General features: G+C 41.8%; 1 protein-coding gene across 1 annotated transcript; it reads right to left on the reverse strand.

The window, feature by feature from the left end:
* Positions 1-509: 509 nt before the first annotated feature.
* Positions 510-9,430, reverse strand: Uxt (ubiquitously expressed prefoldin like chaperone). Its single transcript, XM_050131823.1, has 6 exons — positions 9,280-9,430; positions 7,576-7,657; positions 7,378-7,445; positions 6,917-7,024; positions 979-1,042; positions 510-795 (listed from the first exon to the last, which is right to left on the reverse strand). The coding sequence occupies exons 1-6, from the start codon at positions 9,375-9,377 to the stop codon at positions 742-744; spliced, it is 474 nt and encodes a 157-aa protein (XP_049987780.1). The 5' UTR covers positions 9,378-9,430; the 3' UTR covers positions 510-741.
* Positions 9,431-9,739: the final 309 nt, after the last annotated feature.

Below are 9,739 nucleotides of genomic sequence, written 5' to 3' on the forward strand. Positions count from 1 at the left end.
ATTTAGAATCCAGCAGAGGTAGGAGGACTGAATGGCTGCCAGATACAGATACACAAGGGAGTTGAAGGGAGGAAAGGAAATGAACTGTCTACAAGGGCAGGGTCAAATTGCAGCCAGTTATAAGGGTGGAACTTGGTTCTTAGTTCTAGGTGATAGGGCCTGTAGCAGGAAAGGCAGATCTATTTAGAACTATTGGAACCATTTAGGGAACAAATCAAGGCTGTGTGAGAGAGAGGTAATAAACCTTAAGATCTCAGGAAAAGGCTAATGGCCATGGGAACAAATCACTTTGAATTGGCACTTTGAAAATTCGTTTCAAGGGTCTCAGGGATAGCTCAGGATGACCTTGAATTCTAACCTTCCTGCCTACTCCTGATCTCACTCAGGGAGACCTCCTATTAATTTAGGGTTTTACGTGTGATAGGCAAGCACTCTACCAATTGAACTTCATCCCCAGCCCATGCATCCGTCCATTCTTTATGGTAATACAAAGAGCACAGATACAAGTATCTAGGAAAAGGAATTAAATTGTGACAAGGTGGGTCGAAGTTCACAAGGTGACAAAAAGGGTAAAGCATAAAGTCACGTGGAAAATACAAATCAGAGGCAAGACCTCTAGAGTGTTTTAGAGGTTCTACAGAGTGGATGGGTCTCCAGGGCACTTAGTCAGTGAGAGGGGAAAAAGAACGGCTATGTAATTCCAAGGCATTCGGCTCTTTAATATTAGATGGGAAGAAGCAGTCAATGGGGAGATGGCTCTGGGAAATTCTGCAGGCCTTGTAGTTCTCTAAGTCCCTGTAAAAGAGGACAAAATAGACTGAGCAGAGCCTGGGTTCAGATCCTGCCCCAGGGTTTCTCTGCTTTTCACTTCCTTGGTTTCAGTTCAGAAGGAAAGATGATCCCTCCCTTTTTTGGCTTTCTCCTTCAGGTTATCATCCTAAAATATTTGGAGGGTAGAGTGGAGTGAGCTGTTCTCACCTCTAGCATCATGTGGATATGGGCCTTGATATTCATGGAGTCCTTGGTGAGGCTGTCGCTGAGCCTAGAAAAAAGGAACAAGAAAGGGCAACGTGGGCCCTATTTAGGCTTACAACAGTGATTCCTTCCTCATCATTTCAGGAAATGCTTGCATGCTGGATGGCTTCCCCCTAGGCGGCTCCTATGCAGAGATGTCTACTACTACTTGGAATTCCCTCATTTAAAGACTGAGGGACAGGGCCAGTGAGACGGCTCGCGTGTAAAAGTGATTGCTGCCAAGTCTGATGTGAGTTCAATACCCAGGACCCAAATAGTGGAGGAGAGAACTGACTTCCAAAAGTTGACCTCTTACCTTCACATGTACTCACAAAAAAAATGTAGTAATTTTTTTTTTTTTTTTTTTTTTTTTTGGATAAGGGGAAGAGTGGGGAGAATACAGGGTCTCTGATCAAACTATACTGGAAAGAAACTGTCTTTATGAAACCCATTATAATGAGTATATGATAACAGAAAGTAAAGATTATTGAATGTCTTCTGAATGTCAGGCAGCTATAAATATTGGGGAAATAGCAGCAGAAACAGCAGTAAATGAAACAAAATTCTTGGGCTCCTGGAGCTCCTTTAAAAATTTTAGTTTTTAATTATCTGTCTGTTGTGTGTAGGGAAAATGTACCCTTGAGTGTAAGTGCCCACAGAGGTCAGAAGAAGACATTAGATCCCCTGGAGCTGTAGTTATAGCTGGTTGTGAGCTGCCTGATACGGGTTCTAGAAGCAAACTCGGTTCCTCTGGAGAGCAGTATGTGCTCTTAACCACGAAGCCACCTCTCTAGCTCTTAAAATATTAAGAGACAAAATAAACACAAGCAACCATGTGTTAGATCTATGTATAAGGAAATTAATAACGAAAGGGGAAGAGGTAGCAAGTGGAGGCTTCAATTTTAAAGAGTGCTCAGGTTTGGCTATACTAAGAGGTTTTCTTTTAAGACTATGTAGCCCAGCCTCACTTCCAAATTCAAGATCCTCCTGCTGATTGGCCGAGATTACAGATGTGTACTATCACTCTACCACTTACCTAAAATGAAGAAGTTCATATAGTGTGGGTGACACGGAAGATGAGTGTTCCCACGAAAAGAACAGGCAATACAAAGGTGCTAGCAGTGTGCTTGGTATGGTTCAGATACGAGCCACTGTGGCTAGAGAATATGTGAAGGAGAGGTAAGGGAGGAGGCAGAGGGTGTAAAGTCTACAGGACTGTGGTAAAGACCTTAGCTTTTATATTAAATAAGGTGGGAAAAAGAGGAAGGTTGAGAGTGGAAGATAGATGCAAATTGATTGGATAAATAAACTCATTATGGTTTAAAGAATACACCTGGGGGGCTGGAGAGATGTTTCAGAGGTTGCCTAATCTTCCAAAGGTCCTGAGTTCAATTCCCAGCAACCACATGGTGGCTCACAACCATCTGTAATGAGGTCTGGTGCCCTCTTCTGGCCTGCAGACATACACACAGACAAAATATTGTATACATAAATAAATAAATACATTAAAAAAAAAAAGAATACACCTGGCTATAGGGCAGAGCACCGACAGGACAAGAAACCCAAATGTGAAGTCAGTAAGTGCAGTGAGGAGGTTAATACAATAGTCCAAGTGAAGAATGGAGGCTCGGACCACAGGGAGCAGTAGAGTTGAAGTAATAGAAAGAACTCAGTTTGGTAAGTATTTTGAAGGCAGGGCCAAAGGGTTGCAGTCAGGTGTAAGAGAAAGGACCATGGGGCACAGAAAAGCTTTGGGAAAGCAGTCGGTATTATGAATTAAGTGTGTAGTGAAGGGAGATGGTATTAGAGAATGTGGAAGCAGCAGAAGGGGCTAGATAGTGCAGGATCTTGATAGCATAACAGGAAATCCAATTTAATTGTGCTGATCTGCGTAAATGAAACTAAAGACTTCACAAAGAAACAAGGCAATGGGATAGAAAGTTAAGTTGGAATATACTACTATCGTCCCAAATTTATATTGCCAACTATCTTCAAAAACCTCACTTTGGTGTCTAAGCCCTACACTGAGTCCCAGCTCTTCCAACTGGTCTGCTTTTCCATCTCAGATAGAAGTAATGGCATCTTTCCGGTTGCTTACAAAAAACCCAGATTCTCTTCTTTTTGCAGAATTAGCTTTAAACTCAGGACCTCACACAGCCCAGTTATGGACTCTACTACTGACTGACAGGTACCACAGCTTCAAGGCTCCTCTTTGTTTTTCATATTCAGTCAGCCATTCAACACCACAACTGCATCTCAAGCAAAACCTCCCATCTCCATTATGTACTGCCTGTACCACTGTCAACATCTATTATACCACATCATGGCCTTTTTTACTTATTGTTTCCTTTTATCAGAATGACAGCTGCGAAGGCAGACTGTGGTCTGTTTTGCTGCTTGTTGTATAATGAGGACCGGAAGAAGTATATGACACAGAGTGGGGGCCCAATGGCTGTTGAATGAATGAAGATTGCTGTATTCAAAGGAACCCAATATCCTTATCCTTAAATAATACTTAAGTCTATGATTAGGACAGGATATGAAGCATAGCATTATTGCTGGAGAACAAGAATACCTTTTCTCAGCCATGTTCATAGCTGTTCTATTCATTCTCAATAGCTATGAAATGGAAACAATATACATGTCATCCACTAGATGAATGGATAATAAAGATATGGTGCATACATACAACAGAATTCTGTTCAGCTACACAGAAAAGTGAAATTAAGAAATTTACAGGTAAATAGATGAAACCACGGCATATTATACGGAGTGAGGTAACTCAGACCCAGAAAGATAAACATTGCAAGTTTTCTCTTATTTGTGGATGCTAACTCTGAATCTTTAGATGTGAGTATATAAGCTGGAGTAACCACAGAAACCAGGAAAGTAAAAAGGGACCAGGGGATAGGGAGGAGTAGAAACTGTAGAGAATGGGGTAGCATGGCACAGGTGCTATGACGGGGAACTGGGAAAAGTTGGAGAGGGGAGAGGGAGAGAAACACTGAGGAAGAGGGACAGAGGAGGGCTAAAAACATGAGGATGATTGAAATGGCCATAGGGAAACACTATTTTATGTTTATAACATATGTATGTACTTGAAAAACCAAAAAAAAAAAACCTTTCTTTTTGCAGCTGATGGATACTATCACAGAGATCCACAATTGGCCAAAATGCAGAGAATAAAAGTCTGTGAGGTGCCCAACCCCAACTGATACATCTGTAATGTAACCCCTATACCTAAGGCTCAGGGAGAATCATAGAGATAGAGTGAACAGATTATAAGAGTACAGAGGCTCAGAATGTCTGCTGTTAGATATTCCCTGGACAAGCTAGGAAAGCTGTACCTATGAATTTCCAAGAATATAAATAAAGTCAGCATAATGACACCACCAGTTGGCATGTCAAAGAGGAAAGGGGAAATTACACAATGGCCTACCTTGAGATGAAGAACTACAAGTGATCAAAGCCAGTCTCCTTTAGGGACAAACTCCCACATAGGTTGCCCAATCTCAAGTAGTCAACCCTGGACACATGTACATACAAACAAAGCTAAATGGACTCAGTAGATTATATATACATGTCACACACACACACACACACACACACACACACACACACAGAGCAATAATAATAACCAAAGAAATACATTAAAAACAATTAAGTACTGGCAGGCAGTTTGGGATACAAAAAGCAACCAGAAAATATGTTACTATAAAGTATATCCCAAGTAATCAAGTTTTACAAAGAAAGTTCAACTAGGTAGACTCAAATCCTAATCTAGAATGATGAAAGTCTGAGACAGCTCTATTAGTTATAACGGAGCAATACGAGGTCAAGCACGTATTTCATCACACCGGTAGAAAGCATGTCAAGAGATTAAAAAACAGGCAAGGAGTTTTGCTGATAGGTACTGATAACTTCAAATACCTCATTTTGAGAAAAATCATCAATTCTCAAAAGAAAAAAAATTAAAGACCCTGAAACCCCGTGTCATAGGAGGAAAACTTGCTATAAAAACTGAACTTGTTCTAAATGGCCACTAGTTTGGAATTATACTGCCCTTCATCAAACTATTTGCCAATTTGTTTGATCACCAAAATTTAGAAATCTCAGCAGCTCTCACTCAGGTCTACTAAAACTCGAAACTCTAGAAAGCTTAATAGAATAAGAACTGAAACCTTAAAGGAAGAAACTCTAGGCAAAATGAATGCAGGAATAAATATGACCCAGGGGAAATTTACATTGTAGGTGTTCGTGTTTGTAAGTGTATATTTATCTAAGTGGACTGCTCACCGCCCCTTCATACTTATTCTAAACTATTCTACATGTGACAAGCTACAACACTACCTATAATATTTCAAACTACTCACCTAAACTAGTTTTTCCCTACACAAAACCATAACTCATCTGGAACCCACATTTTCTCTGCCCACCACTACCCACATAGGTAACCTTTGATAAACCCTTCAATATGCTTCTAGTGTATTGAAACAATACTCTTCATTCAACAGAAATTTTGTGCTTTACACTATTTTGGGCATCTACAGTTTAAACTTTCCCCTTTATAATGCCAGGTTATAAACCTGGGCTGGGGATACAGTTCAGCAACAGAGCTCTTGCTTAGTATACAAGACACCTTGGCTTTAAGTATTAGCCCTGTAAAAATGTAAATAATGCTTATTAATTACTTATAGAAGACAATGAACATGAGAAAGATGCTGGAAAAACAGAAAAACTAGAAGATGGCTAGTGAGATGGCTCAGCAGACAAAGGTACTTGCCACACAAGCCTGGAAATCTGAGTTTTATTCATATAATCCCTGGAATCAGAGCACCAAGTCTATAAAACTATTCTCTGATCTCCACCTGCATGCTATATATAGCACATACACCTACAGACAAGTGCATGCACACACACACACACAGTAATATTAATTTTTTAAAGTGGAGGGGCAAGTCAAGAGGGCTAGGGGTTGCAATTTTGCAGTTAGGTCACAGAAGAACTTGTTGAGAGAGTATTATTTGTACAAGACAACTGAGTGAGGAAAAAAAGTGGGAATGCTTAAAGCATGTGTTAAGGCTAGGGAGGTGGCTCAGTGGACAAGAACATTTGCTGTACAGGCATAAGGACCTGAGCTTGGATCCCCAGTAACCATGTAAAAACACCTCTAACTATAGGACAGGAGCTTGCTGAAGCCCCCAAATGGCAAACTCTAAGGTTTGGTGAAGATCCTGCCCCAAGAGAATAAGGCAGACAGCAACAGAAGAGGGTGTTATCTCTGCACGTGTGGGTACAGGCATGTGAGGTTTAGAGTGGTGAGAAAACAGAAACTTCTGTGAATAAAAAATGTCAATAAGCAGAAATATTCGCAGATAGTTAAGTGACCGTTACTGACTCATGGGTTGAAACCTCATCCATGATATCCATAGATATATGTACATACAACAGCATAGTCCTAGAATGTAAGACTCTTTTCTTCTCAACACTAATCACACAACCTGGTATACACAAGGTACTCAATAAATGTGTGAAGGGATTGATACAAAAAACATTTATTGTTTATTATGCAAAGGTTGAACTTTGCATCCTCACTTTTCTTTAGAGTCCTAGCTCTAAAGAGGAAGGTAGTATGGTTCTCTAAGTTCCATTCCCTGTAGTCATGGGGGTAAAAGGGTAGAGTATTAAATTCTGTGATGTTTGTTTGTTTGTTTGTTTTTGGATAGGGCCTTGTTTTATCACCATATCTGACTTTTATGTATTTTGTGTGTGCCTTTCTGTGTGGTGTGTGCTAGGGATAGAACCCAGGGCTTTACACATGCTAGGCATATGCTGTACCACTGCCCTGCACCCCAAGCCAATGTAGGTGGTTTTACATACTGTCCTCATGGAATGAACTCACTCTGTGAGGAGAGAACTCTTTCGGTCAATGAACTTGAGAGCTTCAGCCAGTGTCAACTCCAGGAAAAAACCGTATCCCAGGGCCACATAGATGCGTGATGTATCTGGGCTGAGGAAAGAAGTCAGAGGAAGTGGAGGAAGTCTTTATTACCATTTAGCATATCGGACAGTTTAAGATGTTTCCTATTCCCTTCAATTCCCCAAAGTGAATGCTCTGTAAGAGAAGGTATTTTCTGTTCATTCACTGTCACACCCACAGCATGTAGCTTATATCTTAATGCAATAGAAAAGTCACCAGAGAGAGGGGGAAGGAAATGGGAGGCGGCGGCGGGGAAGAGACAGAAATCTTTAATAAATAAATAAAATTAAAAAAAAGTCACCAGAATCTAATATATAGAAAATATTAAGAAATACTTGTTGCAGAAAGAAGGGAGAAACTCAGAGGGGAGGGAATACACTCACACCACTGTGTCAACGAAGAAGTTACAGCCCAAATCCACCTGCATATATAACTCCGAATGATTAGTTTCCTGTAGGGCCAGGAGAAAAGAAGTAGGGTGTCAGTGGCCAATTTTTAGGGCAGGTAAAAGGTTTTGTTGTGGGGTTTCTTTCCTTCTTTGTACACATACACACACTGATACCCAATTTAAAGGCCTTTACCTGGAGTCGCTCAATGACATTTCTCAGTTGAAGGTATACAGACAGCTGCTCATATACCTTGTCTCGATGATCCAGCACCTTTCTGATACGTAGAAAATATAAGTCAGACTGTATTTCATCCTGAGCTCTACCTCTTACCAGCAATGTGTCTTTGGCAAGTAGGAAATCTGTTTGGGATTTGGTTTCCCCTCCTAGGAGTCATTAGAATCAAGTGTTTACTATGACTTGATTTTAAAGTGTTTTAAATGTCACCCAAATGGGTAAGCACTGTATTGCATTTTACTCAGTGCCTTATGCTAATTAAAATGTCCCATCTTCACCCTAACTATATCTCTCCTCTCCGCCATCTTGTTTAGGATGATCATACAGCTCTAGTTCTGAACACCTAACTGTTCAGATTAATAATGACAGCAATGGTAATCATCTAGTTATTGAGTCTTTATTGTCTTTCAGGCACTGGAGCAAAATTCCTTTTTCAAAACAACTATCCAGGTTATTTGTTTTATTTTCTGAGACTAGAGCTGAGTTTCTCAGGCTAGTATTTCTCTCAGGCTTAATATAACAGCAGTTGGGTTTATGTGCATTAAAAAAAAAAAAGTATTCTTGCCGGGCGATGGTGGCGCACGTCTTTAATCCCAGCACTCAGGAGGCAGAGGCAGGCGGATCTCTGTGAGTTCGAGACCAGCCTGGTCTACAGAGCTAGTTCCAGGACAGGCTCCAAAGCCACAAAGAAACCCTGTCTCGAAAAACCAAAAAAAAAAAAAAATCTTACTTAATGTATTTATTTTGTGTACATGTACTGGTGACATGGTACACACATGTAAGTCAGGAGACAGTTTTTGGGAGTTTTTTCCTTTTACTAGATCCCAGAGATCTAGCTCAGGGCATTGGTATTGGAGGCAAGGCAAGCCATCCTGTAGCTTTTTTCTTCTTCTTTTTTTGAAACATAGTCTCAGAGTCTCTGCTGTACTCAACTCTGAAACGCAGCTGAGGATAATTTTGAGCTCTGGGTCCTCCTGCTTTACCCATTGCAAGTACGTCATCACAGTGAGCTTTTTTTAATTCTTAGTTTTTAATAGAACCATGTTCTATTGTCAAGGCTGGCTTGAACATTCTGGCTAAAGAAATAAATTTTCCCAGCTCACCACTAGATAGGACTCCTGGCACACACCACAGAGCCTGAGCCTGGCTTTAGTCTCAATTTTTTTCTTTTTGAGACAGTCAGTCTACAGCCCAGGCTGGTCTCCAACTTCTGAAGCTCCGCCTGCTTCTGCCTCCCTCGTGCTGGAATTACAGTCCTGTGTTATATCACGCTCGGCTTTGGGTTACATTCTTTACCCGGGTCGATACATCTAAAACTCAAAAAGACCCCATTATGAAGGCAACATAAACTTCACCATCTCACTGATGAGGAAAAGTTCATAAAGCCTAGGGAGGAGAGGTGAGGTACAACTTGTTTATAAATAATGGTTAAATAGCCCATTCTGAAATATTGTGGGTTCGTAATGACTAATTTTAATTTAAATACGACAAACAGCATCAAAGGCTCTCCTACAAGGGCCATGTTTAACCCAATCGTAGCCCGGACGTCAACCCCTCTTCCCGGCCAATCCATAAGTTTGTCAGGGAATTCCGTCCCACCCACTACGTCACGCGTGGAATTTATCAAACTACGTCACGCCTAGGATCCGCATCGTCACTCACTGCAAGTCTCGCTGCAGTACGTCACTGATGAAGGCCTCGCACCGCAGCACTTTCTCTCCGACCGTTTCCAAGGCCCGCCGTTTGGGGGGCGTCGCCATGATGTCGCCTGCGTGCGGAGGGGGGGGGGGGAACCACGGCTTCCGAGTGGGAGTGGCGCAGTTGGATGACGTAACAATTGGGTGGGCGCGGCGGTCCAGCATGAGAAAAGTCTCACTGAAAGGGACGGGTTACGGGCGGCGCGCTCCGTTCGTGAATCCCCGGAGATATCCGAACTCTGCCGAGCCTGAGAGCTTACCTTAAGGCCACCTGCAAGAACTGTTACTATGAACCACGGCTTTCGGGTGGCGCAGGTGGATGACGTGCAACTTGGTGGGCGGGGAGGTCCAGCATGAGAAAAGTCCCACTTAAAGGGACGGGTTACTGGCGGCGTGCTCCGTTAAGGAATACCCGGAGATATCCG

This window comes from Alexandromys fortis, unplaced genomic scaffold (assembly GCF_014885135.2).
Source record: "Alexandromys fortis isolate MF-2015 unplaced genomic scaffold, M_Fortis_MF-2015_v1.1 scaffold_350, whole genome shotgun sequence".
Lineage (NCBI taxonomy): Eukaryota > Metazoa > Chordata > Mammalia > Rodentia > Cricetidae > Alexandromys > Alexandromys fortis.

What these genes read in the sequence shown, in the direction of transcription:
- Uxt (XM_050131823.1), bottom strand. Translation starts at nt 9,377, where the DNA reads ATGGCGACGCCCCCCAAACGGCGGGCCTTGGAAACGGTCGGAGAGAAA. An exon ending in GTACTGCAGCGAGACTTGCA is followed by an intron (nt 7,658 to 9,279) that starts GTGAGTGACGAT and finishes TCTACGTATCAG; the next exon opens with AAAGGTGCTGGATCATCGAG. An exon ending in TTCTTCGTTGACACAGTGGT is followed by an intron (nt 7,025 to 7,377) that starts GTGAGTGTATTC and finishes TTCTTTCCTCAG; the next exon opens with CCCAGATACATCACGCATCT.